At 39.7% G+C, this 26069-nt stretch overlaps 1 protein-coding gene across 4 annotated transcripts in view; it reads right to left on the bottom strand.

Moving 5' to 3' along the window:
• Positions 1 to 26069, bottom strand: part of LOC124717379 (kelch domain-containing protein 2-like) — a 108748-nt gene that overhangs the window by 23046 nt on the left and 59633 nt on the right. For all 4 annotated transcript variants that reach the window (XM_047244221.1, XM_047244222.1, XM_047244223.1 and 1 more), the window contains 2 exons: positions 11663 to 11962; positions 9851 to 9969 (listed from right to left, as the gene is read on the bottom strand). In XM_047244221.1, coding sequence (XP_047100177.1) covers positions 9851 to 9969; positions 11663 to 11962 — 419 coding nt within the window. The remainder of the gene's footprint in view (positions 1 to 9850; positions 9970 to 11662; positions 11963 to 26069) is intronic.

Raw genomic sequence — 26069 nt, 5'->3', positions numbered from 1 at the left:
ACTACAACATCACAAGGATGCAAAATGGCAGGGCAGTACTAACCTTCACTACTGCCAACACACAGTTAACAGTAGAAAATACTAATCAAAGCTTCTGGGATCTTTAGATCCCACTCATTCTCATAGGTGTGTGTGTGTGTGTGTGTGTGTGTGTGTCCCTCTCAAATGAGGTATTTTTATTTACACATCAAGTTCTGTAGGACCAAATTGAGGAGCAAATGTTCAAGATCATGGAACATGTCAGTACATGAAATTACAACATAAAGTAATAACAGATAAAAATAAAATTTTTATGAAACCAAAAAAAGTCAAACCATAATTTTCAGTAAACGGAGACACAATACAACATAAGAATTAGCTTAATTTTTCAAGGAACTCCTCAGCAGAATCGAAGGAGTGACCCATGAGGAAACTCTTCAGTTTCAATTTGAAAGTACATGGATTACTGCTAAGATTTTTGAATTCTCGTGGTGGCTTATTGAAAATGGAAGCAGCAGTATACTGCACAAGAGTTAAAGAAGTCAGATCCAAATTCAGGTTGGATTCCTGCCAAATATTAACTGGGTGTATTCTCGGGAATATGCTGATATTGTTAGCAAGAAATGACAGTGCAGAATATATATACTGAGAGGCCAGTGTCAAAATACCCAGACTAGTGAACAGAGGTCGATAAGAGATTTGCAAACTTACACCACTTATTGCCTGAACCGCCCATTTCCGAGTCAAAAATATCCTTTCAGAATGGGAAGTGTTACCCCAAATTATAATACCATACAACACAAGCGAATGAAAATAAGCACAGTAGACTAATTTTTGTGTCGAACGATCACTTACTTCAGATACCATTTAAATAGTAAAAATGAGAGCAAATAAAGTCTTTGAACAAGATCCTGAACGTGGGCTTTCCAACCCATTCTGTGAAATTAAAATGTCGGGTTTTGTTCAATTGTGTGTCAAAAACTGTAAAAACTGATTCTTACTGTGATTTAGTGTTAATTTATTTTCTACAAGTCATGAACTTATGTCGTAAACTGCACTGTTTGAAACCGAGTCAATGTTGCACACAACATCCTTTACTACCAAGCTAATGTCATCAGCAAACAGAAATATTTTAGAGCTACCTGTAATACTAGGTGGCATATCATTTATATAAATAACAATAATAATAATAATAGATGATCAAGAAAATCTTCCTTATCATCAAAGGAACTTGCCAAACCACTTCACGCTGGCTAACAGAAACCCAAAATGACCTCACAAAACTCAGTATTGACCCACTAGAAACCACACGGACTGTGTACAGACAGGAAACCAACTCTCATAAGTTCACAACCAAAAACCCAACGGAAAAGAATCTGAAATTGAAAAACGCATGGACGCAAGAAAGAAGACAGGCCCAAAGTGACAGGATGAGGAAATTTTGGGAAGAAAAGAAGAACAAGAGAGCTAAGAAGACCAGTGCTAATTAATGGTTCTGCATGCTCCTTAGAGGGCGAAATGAATAAATGATGATGATGATGATGATAATAATAATATTAATTTTTTTGAGTGACACACCTCTCTTTTCAAACCTTCCCCAACCCATAACACTTTCCTGACTAAGTTAACGATTCCGTAAAAGTTTTTAGACTTTTAAATGTGTCTATCAGCAGTTCAGGAATTTTGCAACCTGAAACTAACTAATGGCATAGCCATTCTGTATCCTCATAATTTTAGAGTTTTCTCAAGTGAATTTTCCTTTTTAGGATATACTATGACAAGTTAATCTGAAAATATTACTCAAATAGTTTTTCAGTAATTCCTTGTATATCACCGAATTTCACAGAAAATATAACAATATGAGAGAAGCAAAGCTGCTAGTCACCTTATAGCGGAGATGCTGAGTCGAGATAGGCACAATAAAAAGATTCACACAATCACAGCTTTCGCCCATTAGGGCCTTTGTCAGCAGTATACACACACACACACACACACACACACACACACACACACACACACACATGCAAGCACAACCTGCACACAAGTCTGCAGTCTCAGAGAGCTGAAACTACACTGCGAGCAGCAGCACCAGTACATGATGGGAGTGGATGGGGGTAAGGAGGAGGCTGGGGCGGGGAGGGGGAGGGATAGTATGGTGGGAGTGGCAGACAGTGAAATGTTGCCGTTTAGACGGAGGGTGGGAGAGAAGGTGTGGAGGGAGGAGGGGGTAAGTAATGGAAAGCAGAGAAATAAAAATAAAAAGAAATTAAAAGACTGGGTGTGGCAGTGAAATGACGGCTGTGTAGTGCTGGAATGGGAACAGGGAGGGGGCTGGATGGGTGCGACAGTGATTAACGAAGGTTCAGGCCAGGAGGGTTACGGGAACGTAGGATGTATTGCAATCCGCTCGCAGGATTGGAATGACTCCTTACCCTCTCCCTTAAAACCCACATCCTTTCGTTTTTCCCTCTCCTTCCCTCTTTCCTGATGAAGCAACCTCGGGTTGCGAAAGCTTGAAATTTGTGTGAGTGTTTGTGTGTTTTTTATTGTCTCTATCAACATACCAACGCTTTCTCGTTTGGTAAGTTACAGCATCTTTGTTTTTATAAATACAATTATAAAATCAAATATAAGTAACAAACTGAAGTCAAACAATGGAAAATCCAGGATAGAATGTAACAATATCAGTGTGGTTTCATCTGTCTGAGACTGCAGATGTGTGTGTGTGTGTGTGTGTGTGTGTGTGTGTGTGTGTGTGTGTACTGCTGACAACGGCCTTAATGGCCGAAAGCTTTAATTGAATGAATCTTTTTGTTGTGCCTATCGCGACTCAGCATCTCCACTACATGGCGAATTCTAACAAACTGAAGAGTGTGCCAAGATCTCTTCGCTGTCTTAACTTTATTTTTTGTCTATCTCCTTCTCCCAGTGAGGATATAACTTCCATGACAGCATTTCACATAGTTTTAATATGCAAATGGGTAAGATTACAAAGTTAGTCATCAGTTCAACTTTCATGTTTTCTGTTAAAGCTGACTATAAATAAAACAAAACAGCACATTGCTGTGTATACAATTTTTGTGTAAAATTTTGTGCAACAATAAAGAAAATTGGTGAACGAAGTGATTTGTCTAATGGTTCAAATGCCCTGCTACCACAGTTAAAAATGTCTGCAAGAAAGAAAAAAGAAACGCACATCTACACAGCATAGCATAGCATTTTTTTTTTCTCACAGTCGGTTACAACAGCAACCCTGTAAATTGTTGTTAAATATGTCAAGCTGAATGTTTATTAGATTACTGTAAAAATCTGAAGTAAAATGGTCAAAACCTTTTTGGGATTTTTGGTAACAATGTCTTGTCTTTATGTAGTAGCATAGAACTCTACAAATGGGAAAACATACTTTTATTTTACGACCAGTTTTTTGTTTTTCTTATTGCTGTTTTTAGTGCTATTATTTGACTTTTTCCATTTTTTCCTTTTATTATTGTCTTACATTTTATAAGTGAGAAGAAAGAACAGTAAGGAAATAAATAACAACATTTAATAATGTATGTAAACATGATGAAGTTAAATAACATCTAAGTGTGGCAGAGCAGGGTATAACTAAATGGTCAGCAAGTTAAGAGTGGACGAAATGAATCTAGACGGAGTGGGAGGGTCACGTAATCATTCACAGACCATCAACTCATATGTCAAAACATTCTCACTGAGAATGGTACACATTCTGGTACATTAATGGTGAGTGTAACAGCTTCAGCTGTAAATGTCAAGAAAAAAAAATTAATGTTGATCATTAGAATGAGAACTGGTGTTCCCAGTTCCTCATCAATCACAATTAGTAATCAAAGCTACACCACAGTAAATTTCCATCATTCGTCAATCCCCTAACCCACCCACCCCCTGCCAGATGTGTCTCGATGGTCCAGTGGTACTCTGCCAGACTACACAAATCCAAAGATCATGGGTTCAATATGCAGTCAGTCCTAGGACTTATCTGCCACTTATTTCACCTACAGCAATGTTTGTCGATGTCAGAAACACCGAGTTGCTCATCGGCTCTAAGTCTGTGTTAAACTGTAGGTCTCGCCCTAGCTGGTTTGGTAAGTCAGCTGAAAGATAGGAGAAAGACAAGAGCAAAGCATTTCCTGTGGGACAGTGCCCAGTAAAGCACTGTTGTGCTCAAACGAACCTTTGGGTTGCCGACAGCTTCATCTTAAATAAATTATTTTGACTTGGAGTTATTAGCCCCGACAAGTTACTGCCACTTTTAAATGTTGTTACATACATGATATTGATATGATTCAAATTTCCTGATGACATAATTTTCAGTTCTACTTAACATCATATATACTATACATACCCAGTTAAAAGATGAGGTTTGTTCCACAAATTCGTCATTCGAAAAATACAGGGTTGTCTTATATTCGCAGATTAAACTGTTGCTGCTGAGGTCAACATTCCTACATTGTTTAGTAGAGTATATAGGGGTTGTCGTATAGGGGTTGTCTCACATATATAGGAGTTGTCTTAGATTTAGAGATGAAGCTTTGGCAATAGGCCATGTGCAGATTTATTTTAACAAATTCGGAAAGGGCAGGACACGGCAAATGATACTCACATTCCAACAGGCTCGAGATTTCCCGATACACTGAGGCATTTGCTACAGTATAGACGTTGCTTGAACAATCAATGACACTGACTCGCGTGGCGCTGGTGCAAGAGATATGTGAGGAGCTGTGATCTAGCCACTACTATAGTCTATTGCTCTGCTTAAAATCTGACAATTTTATGAAACATAGGAGGAAATAACATTAAATTATATCATATTACAAAATTTGTTGTATTTGATCAGATTTGCAATAAACATTCTCACACGTGTATGGATACTGTGTACGAAAATTAATGCCGCTTTTTAAGTAAGGTAACGTTCAAAAACAGAAATGTTGTTCTTCAAAAAACATTAGCTGATTCAGAACTCAGACCAACATCTAATCTGGTTACGAGAGACTGTAATGATTTACTAAGTGGATTGCCAATGAGAAATCCAGTTGCTGCTCATGATTAGAATATTGGGTAAAAACATTACTGGCTTTTAATCAGCTTTAGAACATGATGGTGACATTCAGCTGAACCAAGAGGAACATCAGCCTGGAATGAAATGTCTAACAAAGGAAATGAATGAAACTTCCTGGCAGATTAAAACTGTGTGCCGGACCGAGACTCGAACTCGGCACACAGTTTTAATCTGTCAGGTAGTTTCATATCAGTGCACACTCCGCTGCATTCTCATTCTGGAAAGGAAATAAATTATGTTAAACTGACTGTAATTCTTATCGCGAGAGTAAATTACAGTGGCAAGAGGCACCACAGAGATAATACCAACAGATATCAATAGACAGCAGGACAAGCAAAAGTTTGAGAATGAGACTGACTCGTAATTGTGATCTTTTATTTATGTACTGGCTGGTGTTGTTACATATTGCAGAAGATATTGCAGTCAGTTTTTTACAGTTTCTCAATTTCACCACTATGGAAGGGGAACAGTGACACCAGCTTGGCTGAGAGCTAGAATCACTTACAGGAAAACTACATCTACTACGGTAAACATCAGTTTGCCTGAATCCATTTGTAGTATGCAGGAGGCATCAAAAGTATTGATATGGGACAGTGTCTTACTTGTGTGTTTCTTGCTGCAATGTTGTCGACTCTTGCCATGAATTATGAAGGGAGTAAAAATGGGGTGTATCAGCTGGTTCTACACAGCAAATGAGAGAGCGGCAGGCAAGCTATATGCCTGGAAGCAAGAGACACTGTAACATTGTCACGTCAGTATAGAAGCGAAATCTGATATGTATTTGGAAAAAAGCAGCTGTGTTTCCATGCCCCACCATAATCAGAAATAGCAACACATGCGGAAGACACAGCCAAATGCTTATGATAACAGAGATAATAAATTTCACAGCTGTGTTATTAGGAATACGATGGTGGTTATTATTAAAAACAGTGATACCGCAAACTACAGGATTAGCAAGCAAGAAAGGTAGAAAATCGAACGGTCTGAAAATTAATGCAAACCATTTCTTTTTGTTTATTTTACTTCTCCTAGTATTATCAATATGTAGACAATCAATAAATGACTTAAGCTTAGAAAAGGTATAAAGTTAACTTTATGGCAGCTACTTTGCCAATAAAACAGTTCATAATTTTGATTATAAGAATACATTAAAAACAGATTTCTCTCAAGGAGCCTCTTAAATAAAAGGGGTGTCGTCTTACGTTCAGGGTGATCTTATACTGGGGTAAATATAGTATTAAATAACTACTATGACATTTTGTAAGTAGCAATGATTGTCACTTAGCACACAGAGTCAAAATTGGTTAATTGTAGCCGTAAGGCATTTTAGCTGAGCACATTGGATAAACGAGTTTCACAGTATTTTATTAAAAACTATTGTCTTCACATTAGATAATTAAAAAATTCCCTGTTTGTGTAATTAACTGGATTATCATTTGAATGAAGTTTTCATGTCCAACATAATCCCACTCTATTACATAAAGCTCATTTCAGTCCTTAGTGCTGTAGATTTCACAAATGTTAATATATTTCATTGTTGTTATAAAAACAATTCCCAGTGATAACAGGGTAAGCCAGATACATTAGTATTACTACAAGGCACTCTTTGTTACGAAAAATCTACAAATGCTACACAACATTCTCACGTTCTGTACATTCCATGCCGTTGACTGGATACTGACTTTGTGCACATGAATGTGGTAATGAAATGTCAAAAACACAAGAATCTGGTCTGTTCAAAATATTTGATGACTGCTCTTTTAATAAATAAATTACATATTTTGTGGAAACTGTGCCACAGGATGTCGTTAAAAAGAAAATGTAATAATCAAAAAACAAATATTAAACAGATGTTATATAAAATCAACTCTATCTAATTTAAATGTTTGCAACACATTAGATATAACAGATTTTTAAAATAGGTGTAATTTAAAAAGTCATGACACTAATATCATTGTTAGGCATGTACATAACTGAATACCATACCATAATCTTTGCATGCCTTGCACTGTATGCTGTGTGAAAGGCATCTGCAGCCACATACTGAATATGGCAATGAAAACATCCTACTAAGAAATTACATTTTTGTGAATAGATGTGTGTGGTTTGGTTACTATTAAATTAAAAAGATAAAGAAATATAAAAAAAGGGAAGAGTGAGAGTTATCCTGTACTTTTCAAGTTGTTGCAAAGTGACAGCATAACCTCGCATTTCACAAGCAGTGATAATTTTCATCTGAATGATCCAGGCAAGACTCACGAAGCGCCATCTCAGCCTCAATTCAGCCAGTACCTGTTTCTTACTTTCTAAACTTATCAGAAACTCTCCTTACTGCTATGGACTAACAGTCATAGAAGAAAAGGTATCTTGGAGCAACGGCTTAAATGCCCTGGTAATCACCAGACTTGTTCAACAAATTCACTGTTTCCTATCCATAGTGTTGTCATACAAGTGTGCAGATGTACCAACCAAGTTTGTCAAATTTAACCTCACCTCTGAAGCAGCTGTCACACTGAGTATATAGTGTTGTGAAGTATTTTGACACTAGTCAGAATGGCTACCAATAAACAAAAAGCATTACTTGCCTTGACTTTAGCACTGTGTATAAAGAAGAAAAAGAAAACAAGGTGTTGGTGCAAGAAATGGTTCGAATATAGAGATAAATATACCTGTGGAAATCAGCCACAGGAAATATTACACTCCAAACATGATGAGGACATCAATTTTCTTCCATTGTACAGTCAAACTTTCGACAACTTGCTAGAATTACTTCACACTCACACTGAAAATGAAGACACAAGTAGACGAACATTTATTCTCCTCTCCCTGGTCCTCAACGAAAGTTCATTATCAACTACAATGTGGGGACATGTGTATCATCTGCAGAAGAACCGATGAGCTTTGATTTTTTTTATTTTGTTGCATTCCCACTTGTATGTTGTGGATAAAATATTGATTTTCTTCTCAACATCTTCCCGGGTAGTATATGGTTGAAAAAGACACAACAGCTCTATCATTTTGGTAATTGCCAATCCTCTTTTGTTTTTATCTTCGATAACAGTGATACAAATTGTAGTAACACTCTTTTTCACTAAAAATGTGTGGTGAAAAGTCAACACAAACATGTCCTACCATCAATCAAAATTTCTCTCAAACTCTATTTTTTAAAGAAACAGCAAACGGAGCAGCCAAATAATTTGCAAAGTATTAACATTAGACAAACTGTTTGACTGCTTAAGGGGGCTTTGACCACCGTCTAGGGGACTATTTCCAGAATGAATCTTTTACACTGAACTGAATTGGGCACTGTTTTCAAACTTCTTGATAGAATAAGACTGTGAGTCATACCTGAACAAGTAATTCAGATAAAGCATTGCCCACTAAAAACAAGCTCCAGGCTTGAGAGCTTCTAACATCCCGTCACTCTGGAAATACAAGAGACACTCAGAGTGGCAGCATCATTATTTCTACAGCTCACAGTTCCACCTTTGGCAGTTGAAAGCTGACTGTTTGCGTATCGAACGGTAATGGCCATCAGCCTTCTACCAGAAATAAATACCCACGATGGCATGCAGATAGAGTAGTTTGTATTTTGTTATTGAAATCAGAATTACACTTACTCTCTAATACACCTATTATCTAACCTTCTACAACCGAACTTTGATTTGGAACTCTATCGGATTGCATTTTGGTGTCCAAGACATTTCTGGCTTTCATTCATTGCTATTGAACTGGCATTACAGGTAGTTATAACATTTCTCTCTACACTGTGTTCCACCTATCAACTTTGAATTGGTCTGCAAGTTTCAATATACTGTGCAGTTTGCAACAATGAACAGACTAGTTTCATGTCAGAAAACGACACTTGAAATCCTGATCCAATATACAGTTTTAATGCCAGGAATTTCGCAACAGCACGAATTTCAAAACAGCACAAATTGCAGAGAAGAGAGAAAATTACGGACTTCTGTTCTCGCTCTTTAATAAGTGATCAATCATGTTACCAGACTCAGGAAGGAGAGTAAGTAGCTGATGATGACGAAGCATTGTTGTACTGCTAAGTACACAAACAATTGTACAGGAAATTATAATTTACGTTCTTATGAAAGTTTTCTGTGGTTTAAGCTGGAGTGCAGCCAAAAATACCGCACATTCAACAACAAGAAAAAATGAGGAAGAAAGAAGGTTTTATGTTTGTTCTCACTGATCAAAAACTGGAAAAAAAGGATATATCACAGTAATTACAACATTTACATTCAGTTACTTTTGACATAATAGGAACTGTCAACTTTAGGAGCAAAGAACTTTGAAAGCTTGCATATGTCACATATTCCATTTATTGATGTCATATGGGATGATAATTTCTAGTAAATCTTCATTTATGAAAGAAAAGTGGCGATTGCTGCAAATAATTTGGAAATATGCAGTAAGTTCCCGGGTGTGACAGATCTCAGTTTCAGAACAAGCACAATATTTTGTCAGTCGACCACAATGCCATGAGGTGGGCTGATGACCTGACTGCCAGTAAGCGAGCATGAGCTTTTACCTACATGCCCCCCCCCCCCAAATCATTTGCTGTCAGTGACAGCTCTGTACATGCCTATATTGTGTCTCTTGCAAAAGGATTTTTTGGATATGGGTGGTTCCTACATCAATAATCACAAGTGGCCCTTGCCAAAATAGCTGCAGCTGAAATAAAAAAAAATACATTAAGTACTGTAAACTAGCCACTAACTTTACCACAGTAATCACTTTTTTAACTACTTTATGTCCAAGGGGAATTCTAATACTCACTCAGAATAGTGTTCATTTGGTTCAGACCCCCGTACAAGATAGCCCTTTGTGGAGAGATGAACGTTAGACTGTGCCATGATCGGCCACAAGGTTTTGCGCACTGGAGGTTATTGTTCAGACTGTAATAGAAAGAAGTTACATTGTACTTCTTGCACTCTACCTTTTGAACGATGGAAACTCCAGGCTGGAACATCAAAAATGTACAGAAAAGATAGAGTGCTATTTATTACAAGGATGACACATTACATTGCAGACAGGCACATCTTTTAATTGAGCCTGTCTGAAATCTATCACATCTTTACCGTAAGATATTCTACCTTTCGAGTTATTGCCATGCTTTCTTTCTTTCTTTACAGCACTTTTTACTCAAGACATTTCCCTTTTAGTTATGAAACAATCTATGACAACATTTAAATTAATTATATGCGACTATTATGTGTAAACAGCTATATAATTACTCAAACAGTCCAGGGTGTACTGCCGGTCCATAGTGTCCAACGGGCACAATATTTCAGCGATCAGACATGTTGCCATCGTCAGGTGCGCTGACGAACTGAGCTCCTGAGGGCGGGCGGCCGTCTTAAATCTCCTCCCCCGCAAGGCGTTCTCTCCGCAGTCCATGCCCGCGGCCACGCACCGGCAGTCGCTGAGACGCTAGCGTTGGTGTCTGTGGTGCCTTCGGTGTAATTGCCTTGTCCGCCCTGGCCACCCATTCATTTTCTTTGCTGAGTGTCTTTTTAATTAGATTCAGTGCTGGTTCCCATGCCTTGCCGAGGTTATAGCCGCAATCTCGGTGGTTGCGTCTGTCCCTGGTATGAATTTCAATAGCCTCTCGAATGGCGCTGTCCCAGTATTTAGATGTCTGTGCCAAGACCCTGGTATGGAAATGGTCTACCAACATTCCAGGGACTTGGCACAGACATCTAAATAATGGGACAGCGTCATTAGAGAGGCTATCGAAATTCATACCAGGGACAGACTCATTAACCGAGATTGCGGCTATAAACTCGGCAAGGTATGGGAACCAGCACTGAGTCTAATTAAAAAGATACTCAGCAAAGAAAATGAATGGGTGGCCAGGTTGGACAGGCAATTACACCAATGCCATCACAGATGCCGATGCCAGTGTCTCAGTGGCCACCGATGCGTGGCTGTGGGCGTGGTCTGCGGAGAGAATGCCTCGCAGGGGGAGGGGATTTAAGACAGCCGGACAGCCGCCCAGTCTCAGGAGCTCAGTTCATCAGCGCACCTGACGATGGCGACATATCTGCTCGCCGAAATATTGTGCTCGTTGGACACTATGGACTGGCAGTACACCTATGAACTGTTCGAGCAAGAAATATGTCGAGAGAAACTGAAGAATCACAGCTATATAATTTGTTCCAATGATCAAAGGTTGGTTTTTCGAGTCATACTTACATAACACATCTCAAAATTGAACTGATATAACCACTGAATGAGTACTATCAGGTAACAACAATAAAGAACTTATAACACAACAACAATTTTGGGTGCAGTGAGAGTAGACATCTGGGGAAAGGCAAAGGCAAAGGCAGGTGTGTGTGTGTGTGTGTGTGTGTGTGTGTGTGTGTGTGTGTGTGTGTGTGTGTGTGTGTGTGGTGTTTTTTTTCTTCAAATGGTTCCTTACTGTGACTAGCTTTATGTCACTTCTCACATTTTATCAGTCATGCAACTCTTATTTCATATTTTGACAAATTTTCAAAGCATCAACAGTAATGTACTAAATCATAGATAGGGTACTCTTAACTATTGCAAAGATATCAGGAATTTGTATAACTTAGCTCAACTCACTCTCCACTCCAAGTCATGGTGTCCAGGTCAAGGCAGTGGAGGTCAGACATTCGTCTGCCCCTGTACCGCCCACCGAACAGGTACAAGCGCGATCCCGTGCGGTCAGCAGCATGCGCCGCACGTGGTTCGGGGCAACGGCCGTGCGTCTTTGGCCACGACCACGAATCTGTCTGCGGGCAGTAGCAGACCAGTTGGTTGCTCCACCCTCGCTCGTAGAGTGAACTCGTCGATGGATCTATGACGTGCTTGAAGGGCGGGTCGTAGCTGGGTGGGGGGCCGAAGCCGCCGAAAAAGTACAGCCTGCGATAGGAACATATCGACTCGTATGAAATTATGCACAGTAATCATGTGAAGACAGATGTATCAACAACAACTCTTCCATAAAAACGAGGAAAATTTCAAACGACACATGTGGCTTTTCTTTAACTACTCGTTTCGTCTACCACATTAACATACTTACCTTCCCCAGTAGAAAGGCAGAGAGAAAAATTTTCTGCTTGGCACATGAATCTACATCTACATACATACTCCGCAAACCACTGTACAGTGCGCAGCAGAGGGTACTTTGTATCAAAATTAGACATTTTTGTCCAATTTCGTTTGCATATTGAGTGAGGCCAAAAATAATTATCTACGTGCCTACGTAAGTCCTTTAATCTCTCTTACTTAATTCTCATGAGCCGCCACAGGAGGTATATAGTGGTGGTAGCAGAACGATTGCAGCCTCCATCAAACATGCACTCCCTACATTTACCCAACAGTCTTTCATGAGAACTATGTTGTCTTTCTTCCAAGGAAAGTAAGGTGGGCCTTATAACTCTGAATCCGTGTGTGAAACCAGAGTCAAAGATGGAAACGACGGTATTGTTTCGTTGCTCAAAAATATACCAGGCTGTGAGGATGTCAACAGAGACAATGTCACAAATGGATGGCAAATGATGAAGTTCATGAACTAACTTACAATGATGTTATAGAAATGGTGCAAAGATTGACATGGGGAGGTAACCCAAGTGGAGGAGGCCAACTTAGCTGACAGCAGAAATCTCATCCCACATTCAGAAGGGTTCAAGACAACTGAGACAGTGCTGCAGTACATTAATGAGCAGGAGGAAGCAAAGCAAACTGGTATCACCTATTTGTGTAAGTGCAGCACAGAAGAGGGCTAAAGAAGGAACACAGTCACCTATCACATTTTTGAAAACCTCATATTTCTATGTTTCATCTTTTTTGTTATGTCTGCTTTTCTCATGTGTGTAATCATTCATTCGTACTTTACAATGCAGAGTGTATTATCTTTTGTGTAATAATTGTGGAAGGGTGCAGTATGTACATAAGAAACACTTATAACTAGCATGTATTACATAAGAAGTCAGGAAAATGTTAATACAACTGGGTTTGGTATAAAAATGGGGTGTATGAATGCTACAATTGGGGCCGGAAGAGATAATTTATAGAACTTTCGCCAATTGGGCTTTTTTATTACCCGGTTAGACTTTCCGTTACATTAGGCTGGATAAACTAGATTCTACTGTACACCAACAGCTTATAGCTATGTACAAGACTGGTACTATGCTTGTTGACTACTGACTAAATTCAAATGCAAAAACAAAATACTCAGTGAAGTTTGGATTATTTAAAAAATGATTATGTGGTCTTACTTGCTACTGTGAATGTGATGTGTCCACTATTCCAAAGAAAGTCCTCTAGACTGAATGGATGAGAAAAAACATGAAAACAGGCATTGGTTGAGGAAAAAAAGAAAAAAATTGTACATTCAGTAAAAGTGCTTTGCCAAGAAAGAAGTCAAAGATTCACTAGAACATCTACCCAATTCACCTTCTTTGCACTCCTGACTTCCACCTATCCTCATACCTAAAGAAATTTATGGCAGAAAAACATTCAGAGTTCAATGAAGAAATTGTGGCAAATGTTGACAGATAACAGTTCTTTAGTGAAACAATCACCTTACTATTATTCATTTCATACTGATTGACTCATGGGTTTGAGCTCCTGTTCTGGCTATGCATGGTGAGCATTGATGCTTTGTATCATTGTAGGTATTGCAGCAGAGAAAACATGAGTGCAGTGTTTCATTTTTGTTAATTACATCAGATCACCATGTTTCTACGCAGTTCCACTACTAGTTGCACTCTATGTGAGGCTGTGGTACAGAGTAGTCAGACCAGCGTGCTGCCACTTCCGTAACGTTCCACCAGCAAAGAGTAGCAACTTAGTTTTCGTGCTCCAATATAGCATTGATGGGCTCAGTGACCAACAGCAAGAATATGGATTTTCAGAAGCAATGAAACGAGAAATTTACTAGTATACAAGCAACTCTATATAAATGATCAATTAAAAATGTGTTGTGCCCCTGTAACAGAAAAGAAAATGTGATCTATGTTATGTAGCAATGGAATGTAACAATGGATTAGAATAATTAGAATGTAGCAATGGATTAAAATAAATTTTCCAAAACAAAATGATTGGGGGAAAAAGACAATCTTAATTACTGTTGCTGTTAGCAAATATTCCACAGCTATTGCAGTTGCCCACTTAAATCAACAACGGTTCTGTAGTCATATAAAGACAATGAGCACTTTGTGTATACCTGCTTTCAATTTGTGAACATGAACACTAAATTTCTGCAGACACTTCGGAGAACCTTTCGTACAGAGGAGTTGGACAGCTTTACAGTATTGTTTGTCTTATAATTTCGTTTTATCCTTGACGTACCATTACTTCGCCCTTGTACTTGAGGACAATATTATGGAAATGGAAGAGGATGTAGATGAAGATGAAATGGGCGATATGATACTGCGTGAAGAGTTTGACAGAGCAGACAAATGATAGCCTTGGGAGAGCCAGCCCTGACAAAGCACTACCATCTGGTGAGCAAGATATATGAGACAGGTGAAATACCCTCAGACTTCAAGAAGAATATAATAATTCCAATCCCAAAGAAAGCATGTGTTGACAGATGTCAAAACAACCGAACTATCAGTTTAATAAGCCACGGCTGCAAAATACTAACACGAATTTTTTACAGACAAATGGAAAAACTGGTAGAGGCCGACCTGAAGATCAGTTTGGATTCCGTAGAAATGTTGGAACACGTGAGGCAACACTGAACCTACGACTTATCTTAGAATATAGAGTAAAGAAAGGCAACCCTACCATTCTAGTGTGTCAGGAAGTCGTTTTTGAAAGTATTTGTATGGAGTGTAGCCATGTATGGAAGTGAAATGTGGACGATAAATAGTTTAGACAAGAAGAGAATAGAAGCTTTCAAAATGTGGTGCTACAGAAGAATGCTGAAGATTAGATGGATAGATCACATAACTGATGAGGAGGTATTGAATAGAATTGGGGAGAAGAGAAATTTGTGGCACAACTTGACTAGAAGATGGGATCAGTTGGTAGGACATGTTCTGAGGTATCAAGGGGTCACTAATTTAGTACTGGAGGGCAGTGTGGAGGGTAAAAACCGTAGAGAGAGACCAAGAGATGAATACACTAAGCAGATTGAGCAGGATGTAGGTTGCAGTAGGTACTGGGAGATGAAGAAGCTTACACAGGATAGAGTAGCATGTAGAGCTGCATCAAACCAGTCTCTGGACTGAAGACCACCACCACCAACAACAACAACAACAACAACAACACCTTTACTGCTGACGCGCGGAATTTCACAAATTGCGCACCTGTACAGTTCACAGATCCGCTTACAGAGGCCGCCCGGGTCAGCCCCCTGGCGCACTATGGTGAGACGCCAAAGAAACAGTATTATTTCAGTGATCACAAACAAGTGCTCGGCCTGTTCTGTACCCTGTCTCACCATGTCTAGTCAATGTATTCAGTACCTGTATCTTATGTATTGCTCTATAAGGTACTATATTTTGCAAATTGTGCTTGTTCTCACTATAACAAACTCAGTGACGAGTGAGGATTTGTTTTCCCTGTGTGTTAAGTGTCAATGCTAAATCGACTGACAAAAATCTCGACTGACAAAAATCTCCACAGAAGAAATGCTCCAACACATCACTGCCCACCAGCAAGCTTTTGCCAAACGACAGCCAGATTTCGCCACCACTCTCAGTCAAGTGGTATCTGCATGTTCGCAGCAGGTTGCTTTTTCGTCGGCACAATCGTTGCCCTTTACGGCATACAGTGAATCGGCTGAAGATTTGGACTGCTACGAGACATAGTTACATCAACATTTCCAGGTTTTTCCTGTGGGCGATGCAAACTTGTGTAGGCCTTTCTTTCTTTCTTTCTTTCCTGGCTTTTGCTGCACATGTATTAGCTGTTGTGTCAACTTGCACCTTTGCAAGAACCAACCAGCTTATCTCAACCTATTATTGTGACAGAACACGTCATAACGTGTTGAGACGTTGTCGTAATTTTTGTCACTAGTACCCATCACAAATCCTATGCTGATCACATCGTGCACGGTGTTGTTATTCATCTGGCCGCGGATAGGGAAGTCTGCAAAAAAGCATTTCAATGTGATAATCTGACGTTTAGGGATGTGCTCAAAATAGCACAGTCCTTTGAAGTGTCACAAGCCGCAGGCAATCAGACTACTGTGTGTGTGTGTGTGTGTGTGTGTGTGTGTGTGTGTGTGTGTGTGTGGGTGTGTGTGTGTGTGTGTGTGTGGGTGTGTGGGTGTGTGTGTGTGTGTGTGCAGTTACGGCCACTGCAGCAACAGGCTGTGTCACAACAGCAGCTGCGTGCCCCCTTTCGTTTTACCCATACTGTTTCATCCAATACAAGTGTGCTTCATTCCCTAAGTGTTGGGCTGTTTGCAACAAGTGTCAAAAGGAAGGCACATTGTACTGGTGTGTAACTCCTCTTCAAATGTGGCAGACCAGTAGTATCTCTGCATGTGCACAGATACCACGCAAGCCACAGTACGGTGTGTGGCAGAGGGTACTTCGTACCAGTACTAGTCATTTCCTTTCCAGTTCCAATCGCAAACAGAGCGAGGGAAAAACGACTGTCCGTATGCCTCCATACGAGCCTTAATTTCTCATATCTTATCTTCGTGGTCCTTACGTGCAATGTATGTTGGCAGCAGTAGAATTGTGTGGCAGTCAGCTTCAAATGCCGGTTCTCTAAATTTTCTCAACAGCGTTCCTCGAAAAGAACATCACCTCGCCTCTGGGGATTCCCATTAGAGTTCCCTGAGCATCTCCACGACACTTGCGTGTCGTTCGAACCTACCGCTAACAAATCTAAAAGCCCACCTCTAAATTGCTTTGATGTCTTCCTTCAATCTGACCTGGTACGGATCCCAAACGCAGGGGCAGTACTCGAGAATAGGCTGCACCAGTGTCCTATATATGGTCTCCTTTACAGGTGAACCATTCTTTCCTAAAATTCTCCCAATAAACAGAAGTCGACCATTTGCCTTCCCTACCACAGTTCTCACATGCTCGTTGCATTTCACATCTTTTGCCCTGATATTTAACCAACTTGACTGTGTCGAGCAGGACGCTAGTAATACTGTATCCAAACATTACACGTTTGTTCTTCCTACTCATCCACATTAATGTACGTTTTTCCACATTTAGACCAATGGGCATAAACTGTATTTCTACAATGACTGTCTCCCTGAATCAATTGTTCATTGACTTGTGTGGGTTTTATAAATTGCTAAAAATACAAGTGGACACAGGAGCTGCAGTGACTTTAGCAGACGCACAAATATACATGAACTTGGGCTCCCATCCCTTCACATAGGTTTCACAGAAGTCGGTTAGCTACAATAAACAGTAAATTCCGATCTTAGGTCAGTTCTCCCCTCCCGTATCTTACAAATTTGTTGTTCACTCTCTCACCTTCCTGGTTTGTGGATCATTCCTATAATGCAGACCTATTCGGGTTAGATGCCTTTAATGCTTTCGGTTTCTCCATTGCCAATGAGGTAAATTTAATGTCAGATCAAGTTCCGTACCAGAAACTAGAGTCCATGTGCTCAGATTTTTCTTACTGTTTCCATTGGACTTGGCTGTGCTACCAGTTTTCAGGGCCCACATTATCATGAAAGAGTCTGACCACACTTGTTTTTCTTTTCAGGCCTAGCAGTTGCCTGTCGTGTTGCACAATTCTGTCACAGCTGAATTAGATGGGTTGACATTGCTCAATGTCATTCGGCTTTTTTCTTCCAGTGAATGGGCTATGTCACTGGTCATCATTAAGAAGCTGACGCGTAAGCTTCGCCTCTGCAGTGACTTCAGTATCACGATAAAGAAAAATCCTGATAGATATAACCTTTGCCTCACTCTGATGAGTTGCTCACAAAATTATCAGGCAGCCACTACTTTTCTGAGATTGATTTGTCGGAAGCGTACTTCCAGCTCCCCTTGGGCGAGTCTACTGGCAACTTCTCATTGTCAATACACTTTTTGGCCTATACTGATATCAACACAAGCCTTTTGACGTTGCCAACATGCTAGCAATTTTTTGGAAGTTTTTTGGAACATCTGCGCCCATCTGCATCAATTACCTCAATGATATTGTTGTTTTAGGTACTTCCACTGAAGACCACCTTAGCAATTTCCGATCACTGTTTTCCATTTTGCAGTCTGCAGGTCTCAAATGCAATCTTGTCAAATCTCAATTTTTTTCAGCCATCAACTGAGTACTTAGGTTTTGAGATTTCTCACACAGGGGTCAAGCCATTGTGTCACTATGGTGACACAACTGCGGCTTTGCCCTGGCCGACCTCCTTTAAGGAACTGCATGTGTTTCTAGATAAGTTGCGTACTACCGTAAGTTTTTATCGGACGTATCCACTGTTGCTCTCCCCCTGCACTCGCTTTTGTTAAAAATGTGCCTTTTTTCTGATCCCCAGCTTGTGACCGAGATTCAATCTGTCCCATGTCTGGCCACTTTTCAGCCAGGTCAGCACCTCATTTGGCTACAGATGCCTCTCAGCACAGTCTCGGCTCGGTGTTGACCTACAAATACACAGATGGGTCTGAATGGCCCATTGCTTACACTTCTAAGACTTTAACTCCCGCTCAGCACCAGTATTCTCAGACTGAAAAGGAGGCTTTAGTGATTGTGTTCACCCTAAAGAAATTTCATGTCTTCTTGTATGGTTCTAGGTTCCATTTAACCACAGATCACAAACTGTTGGTTGCTCTTTTTTAACCCTTCAGCTTCTGTACCAGACACGGCAGTACATAATTTGCAGCGGCGGGCTCTCTTCCTCTCCTGTTATCATTATCAACCCCATTACCGGCTGACAGGACAACACGCCCACGCCGATGCCTTATTTTGCCTTCCGATTAATAATAAAAATGGGGGTTTCTATTTTAAAAAATGCAGTTGATACCTGTTTGACCTATGGCAACGCCATCTAGTGGGCCAACCATAGCGCCATCTGGTTTCCCCCTTCGAGCTAGACGAGTTTCGTTCTTTGTAGTTTTTTTGTTTGTTGCTTATTTCGTGAGATATTTGGCTCGGTCACTATCAATGGACCACCCTGTATCAATGAAAATTTGTGTTGGACAATGCACAGTACTTTTACATGTGAAAAGTCAATAGTGGCTTATATCTCCTTAGCCAGATCACAAAGACAGTTTCTGTCCAAAGACCAAGAACAGTATACTATGGAACTAATAACCATTTTTTTTGCTATGGATTTAATTATGGGACTGTGTAGCTGATGCCCACATAAAAAGAATACTGCTGTTATACAAGAAAGCAATAAGTCTTATATGTGGGCATAAAGGAATAACTGCATGAAAAGTTTGTGCAGAACACATACTTAACATGTATTCTTTATAATATTTAAATTAGTGACATTTTTATTAGTCAAGCAGGAACAATTATCAACTGTTGTGAGGTACATGATCACAACACCAGGAGAAAACAAAATTAAAAATGACAGATCACCATCAATGGCTTGATTTGGTATAACAGACCACCAAATGATCTAAGAACATGTACACAAATGACTTTAATTAAAATCTTTTCTCATACAAAAATGTTAGTACTCATTCACTGAATTTTAAAGCACTGCTTGTGATATGAACCAGTGGCATACCAGCTGTAAAGTAATAAATGTATAAAACAGATATCAGATCAAAGAACTGTAGTATGAAACATATTTTGTAGATTTATATGTCATTTTCCATGGTTTGGTTAAGGTGTGAGACATTCACAGAAATTATGAAATGGAACCTTAAGAGGATCTTGAAGCCAAGGCTCAATAATTTTGAAATGGATTGTAGGAACAAACTGGACACTACATCCAACAGTAGGTAAATAAAAGAGGATAGAGACAAAGGCTATAGTCTTTCTCTGCAGGTCAAGAAATCTTCTGCTTGATTGCCCTTATGCAAACTTAAACTATAATTAATTTTGTGTTACTCTGATTTGCAGCTGACAGTACATGAGCGAAGTAAATTGTATTCAAATGATACCTACATTTGTTTCTTTTGTTGATATGAGCACTTTTTTTTGCCCCCTCAAGTGATGAGCCAAAACTGATATTTCTATTTTTGAACCACAATATTTCGACAACCGATCTACCTTCCTTCCGACCAGACTGGCAACTACCATCGGTTGAGCACCAATATTTATACTGGAGTTTGAACCTTTATACCTGACACACCATTTATTGTGAATTTCTTTTCTATTTCATCAGAATTCAATGAAAGATACATCCATCCACAATATTTGACTGATGTACACTGCTAAGGTAGGAGTTAAACATCTTTCCCATGCCAAGATCATTGGGGGTAAGCCATAATCACCACAAATTAGACAACGATGCAACAGAAAATCAGCTGTTGCCTTGTTTATAAATCATTCTGGCATTTGCCTCAAATACTTCAGGGAAAACAGTTGTGTATGCTGCTGATCTTCCTTTCATCTTTCAATGATTCTAATAGTTTGTGCACATTATGTGTCACATTAGCAACATTATGTTGCACACATCCAGATTTCAGGAGGTTAGCTCATCTCTAATGCAGGAAAGAAAACCTTCTATCTTTGTTGCTGGGAACAATAACAGCTGGCACACTTCCATAAGAGTCTACTGATATTTTTAGAGACTCAATTAGCATTCATTAGGGCCTGAAATAGTGGGGTTCAGGTAACAATGGACTTCAATGTGGGAATCATCACGAACTGATGAGAAGGATAGCTTTCTAACAAACCTCTGTACACTGTTTACACTGTTTCCGTCACAGTTATTTTACTTGAAAAATGATTTGCGTACAGAAATGAAAATGAGGGTGTTAACTGTAGACAAGTACATTTGATATTCAGTAGTCACCTAAGTTTTCTAATATTAAGGCAACTAACTTTAACCGGAAAACACTGAATTAACTGAGGTAATAAATGGTTAAAATATTCAATTGTGGCTTTAATAGTGCTTCATTTGATCATGCTGCAATATGCTTGATATTTTTATCCAGTGCACTGGATTATCCAATGCACTGGACAACTAGAGCTTTTGTGTTTGTATATGTGATTACTTTCTATGAATTTTTAATGGAACTTTTGAATTTGTTTGTGAGAAGCTAGTCATCAGGCTAAAAGACAATGCAATGCACATTGCACCTCATAATGAATTGAAGAATAGGAAATCTTCTGCAGCCAAGATTGCCTGGTATTTTTATTTTATTTCATAATGAGCAGTTTTGACAGAATATTGTTGTCATCATCGGAACTTTGGAATTTTTTATTAGCGTGTATACATTTATCGATACAATGAGAGCACTTTCCATTCAAAGGAAATCACACTATGTTGGTTTGTCAAAAAACATACAAAATCTCCACAGCACCAGGAGTGGAGGGAAACAAATAGAAAGTGCAGTCATAGGCCATGCATATCACACAAAGAACTCAGTTCTTACTATGATGTGAGTGGGCTATGACTGCACTTTACCCCCACTCCAGGGCACACAGTTGATACATATATATTTTATATGTTTGGCAAACCAACATGGTGTGGTTTCCTATGAGTGGTATGTGCTTTCATTCTATTGGTGGCATATATACATGTAAATAATAAATTCCAAAGATCTGATGATGACAGCAATATTCTATCAAAACCAGTCATTGTGAAATAAAATGAAAATACCACGCAATATTGGCGGCAGATTTCCTAACCAATGTCAGATCTCTTCCTGAAACACATGCAACCTATATTCAAACACATTTCGGGCTCACATCCTGTCGTCTTTTTATTAATTGCACAATGTTTCGACTGGGCAGCTGCCAGTCACCTTCATGTGAGCTACTGAACACTGACAAAGACTTGCTCCGTTACGTCCTATATAGCGCGTTGCGAGTACCCCACAAGTGTCAGAATTCAAGTTGACAGACGGACCACACTTCCTGGCAGCAGCGTCCTCCCTGTTGGAACCGCATAACTCTGCTGTCCTCTGTGTTACCGCTCGCACTGGCCATTGGCACATTCTGTCATCTCCGATTAGAAAAAATTGTGGAGGTGATGGGTTTACACACTGTCCAACAAGTAGCTGCTATCACAGTTCATCAGATTTTCTGCCAGGCCTATTTCCACAGATTCTTTAATAATGGAGTCCCAAAAAGCTGTTGCTGTGGTCAGAGTGACAGTTCTACCATAATCTATTGAATGTCCATTCGAAATACAGTGTTTGGCAATAGCGGACTAGCTGGTTGCAAAAGGTGAGTGGAAATCTGATGTTCAGCGCAGTGTTCTTTCACAGTGCACGTGGTCTGTCCTATGTAAGCCATACCACACTGACAAGGGATTTTGTAAATTCCCCGGCCTTCCACAATAACAAGTCGTTCTTTACCGATCCCAAAAGGTCTGCAATCTTAGATGGTGGACAGAAAATCACTTTCGCTTGAAATTTACAGAGGATTATTGCCAACTAAAGACAGAAAACCTAAAGATTTTGCTGGCAAGTTCTCCTCTTTGTATGACTCTTTATTTTTAACTGACAGAGCCCATCAATCTGCTGGGTGAAATACCCATTCTTTCTAAACACTGTCTTTAGGTGCATGAGCTTTTCAAGCTAACTATCTACAGCTGCGACAATGTGAGCTCTGTGTACAAGTGTTTTAAGCACACTCATAGTTTGCAACGGTGATGGCAACCTGATGCTGGTGAATGCAAGTCAGTATGAGTGAACTTGCAATAAAATGAATGCCCCAGAGTGTCATCATTCTTTCATCTACCTGAGACATCCAAGAAAGGCAGGCAACCATCTTTCTCTATTTACATGCAGAACCAAATTTTGTTATGAGTGGAGTTGAGGTGGTGAAGAAACTCAATTGTTTATCTTCTCCATGAGGCCACACTACTTAAAATACACATGTGCAACCTATATTATAATGAACTGTTACTGGTAGTACGTATGCAATCTAACTGTATGACCTGTGAAGGAAGGGATTAAGTTGAAAGTAATGTAATCTGTACATACTACTGCCTATGCCAAATTTACTGTCTACTACTAAGTTACTTTTTACTGCATAACTTGAGCTTGTATATAGCATTTAATTAGAAGTGAACTATATATTGTTAGTAAAGACATGCTCGTACTATATGACTTTGATATCTTAGACAGAGTGAACACCAAGTGTAACAGCTCCCCAGTCTCTCAACAGTCATGTCAGTTCATATCAATAAATCTTTTTACATCCACATTTTTACAGACATGATTCAGTGTTAAAAAATACATCAAAGCAATTGTCACAAACATACTACAAGTATTTAAATAAAGTCTGGTCCTTCATGCAAACCCCCGCCCCACGCACCATTTAATCTATTCATTCATTCGTTAAGCTACAATAAAATAGAGTCACAGCGTGCATCACATCAGAAGTTAGTTCCGTTTACAACTGTTTTGCACATGCACTTGCACCAACTATCAGCAGACAATGAGATTTAGACTTCCTCCAGATGCATTGCCATGAACTATGGACAGCAGCAAGTGCTTACCTTCAAACTGAGCTGAGCCTGTACTGCAGTATTACTTAGCAAGGTGAACTACTTACCCAGTCATAGTGGGAACTAATTCGGTCATGTGATCAGTTACCATCACATTATAGTTCCAAATAGCACACACCGTTACATCCTAGCAGGAGCACAAGAAATTGATCATGGAAAATACACTGAAGAGCCAAAGAAATTAGCTCACCTGCCTAACATCGTGTAGGGCCCCTCTGAGCATGCAGATGTGCCACAACACGATGTGGCATGAACTTGACTAATGTCCGAAGTAGTGCTCGAGGGAATTGACACATGAATCCTGCAGGGCTGTCTATAAATCCATAAGCGTATGATGGGGTGGAGAACTCTTCTGAACCCCACGTTGCAAGGCATCCCAGATATGCTCAATAATGTTCATGTCTGGGGAGTTTGGTGGGTAGCGGAAGTGTTTGAGCTCAGAAGAGTGTCCCTGAAGTCACTTTGTAGCAATTCTAGATGTGTGGGATGTCGCAATGTCCTGCTGGAATTGCTCAACCCATTCGGAATGCACAATGGACATGCATGGATGCAGCTGATCAGACAGGATGCTTATGTAACCTGACAGTCATATCTTGATGTATCAGGGGTCCCATATCACTCCAACTGCACACAACTCACACCATTACAGAGCCTCTGCCAGCTTGAACAGTCCACTGCTGACATGCACAGTCCACAGATTCATGAGGCTCACTCCATACCTGTATAACTCAATACAATTTGAAATGAGACTTGTCCGACCAGCCAACAATCCAATGCTTGGTGTTGAGGGGCCCAGGTGAGGTGTAAAGCTTTGTGTTGTGCAGTCATCATGGGTACACGAGTGGGCCTTTGGCTCCAAAAGCCCATATTGATGATGTTTCACTGAATGGGTCGCATGCTGACATTTGTTGATGGCCCAGTACTGAAATCTGCAGCAATTTGCAGAAGAGTTGTACTTCTATCATGTTGAACAACTCTCTTCAGTTGTCGTTGGTCCCGTTCTTGCAAGATCTTTTTCCAGCCACAGTGATGTCAGAGATTTGATGTTTTACCGGATTCCTGATATTCACAATACATTTGTGAAATGGTCGTATGGGAAATTCCCCATTTCATCGCTACCTTGGAGATGCAGTGTCCAGTTGCTCTTGCACCGACTGTAACACCACATTCAACCTCACTTAAATCTTGAGAACCTGCCATTGTCGCAGCAGTAACGATCTAACAACTGCGCCAGACATTTGTTGTCTTATACAGACATTGCTGACAGCAGTGCTGTATTTTGCCTGTTTCTCTGAATTTGAATACACATGCCTATACCAGTTTCTTTGGCACTTCAGTGTATCTGCGTCATGACAACTTGCAGTTAAGTAGTTTTATTTTGTTGAATATATAGATAAATGCATTAATAGACAGCAGTTTATGTGATATTATGAACAGTAAAAAGAAATATCATCTTCACAGCTTTTGTTCTACAGGTGGGGACTTCTGGTCTCGGAAAGAAACCATAAAAAGTTTTATGTACAGGATTTGATTTTAAAAGATGCCAGAATGAAAGAGTCATTATGTATGCAAGGGACAAAATACTTGTAAAAAGAGCATACTACATTAGAGTTCATATGAAGAAATGAAGTTTCACATTTAAAGTGGCCAGTGGCTTATTTAGATGAACAGAGGATTCATACAGACCACACTTTGAACAGATGTTGCACAATGCAAAGAGTATTGTCAAACAACATAGCCAGGAAATGTGTCCTTATTGTTATCGCAGAATTTTGTTTCGTATTCACTTCTCCTATATGACCATAACAGGGACATTTAGGACCGTCACGTACAAATCAACAGACAAAAATTAAAAGTACACAGAGACAATCAAAGCCCAACAACTTCCAGCAATGAGGAACACCAACCTTCTCTTTATTCCACTGACAAAATTTTGCAAGAAAATGGTTCCCTCTCGACTGCTGCCGTACACTCTGGACCTCAATGCTAGGCACATTGTAACTTGTGAGTGTGGTATATGACACTGCTACATGACGCTGCTATCTAAGATAGAGTCAAGAGCACTCAAGCTCTCCCCACTCTCACAACAATCATGTCACTTTATGGTCAAAAAAATTTTCTGCACTCACTGCAAAAAATATGATCCATAATGAATCATAAGTTTTTTAATATGATCCATATTCATAAGCCATCAAGCATCTTGCCATCTACCTGACACAATAATGGCCGAGGCTTTTGCTGCTAATAAATAAAGTGACTTGTTAGCTAGCCCAGAAATGTCACTCTGGTGACTTGGGTGTCCATTTAGCTGCTTTTGTATCCAAACGGCTTCTCAGTTGGTCCCAAAGGCTAAGTGTGCCTCCTTCCAGGCCTTTCCAGCTCAGAAAAATTTGAAGTGGTCAAAAACCCTGACACCTCAGTGTTACTAACCAAAAATGCTAACCACTAGAT

The sequence above is a fragment of the Schistocerca piceifrons genome, chromosome 9 (assembly GCF_021461385.2).
Source record: "Schistocerca piceifrons isolate TAMUIC-IGC-003096 chromosome 9, iqSchPice1.1, whole genome shotgun sequence".
In the NCBI taxonomy this organism is placed as follows: domain Eukaryota; kingdom Metazoa; phylum Arthropoda; class Insecta; order Orthoptera; family Acrididae; genus Schistocerca; species Schistocerca piceifrons.
The sequence above is the reverse complement of the archived record's forward strand: the minus strand, read 5'-3'. Positions and strand labels throughout refer to the sequence as shown.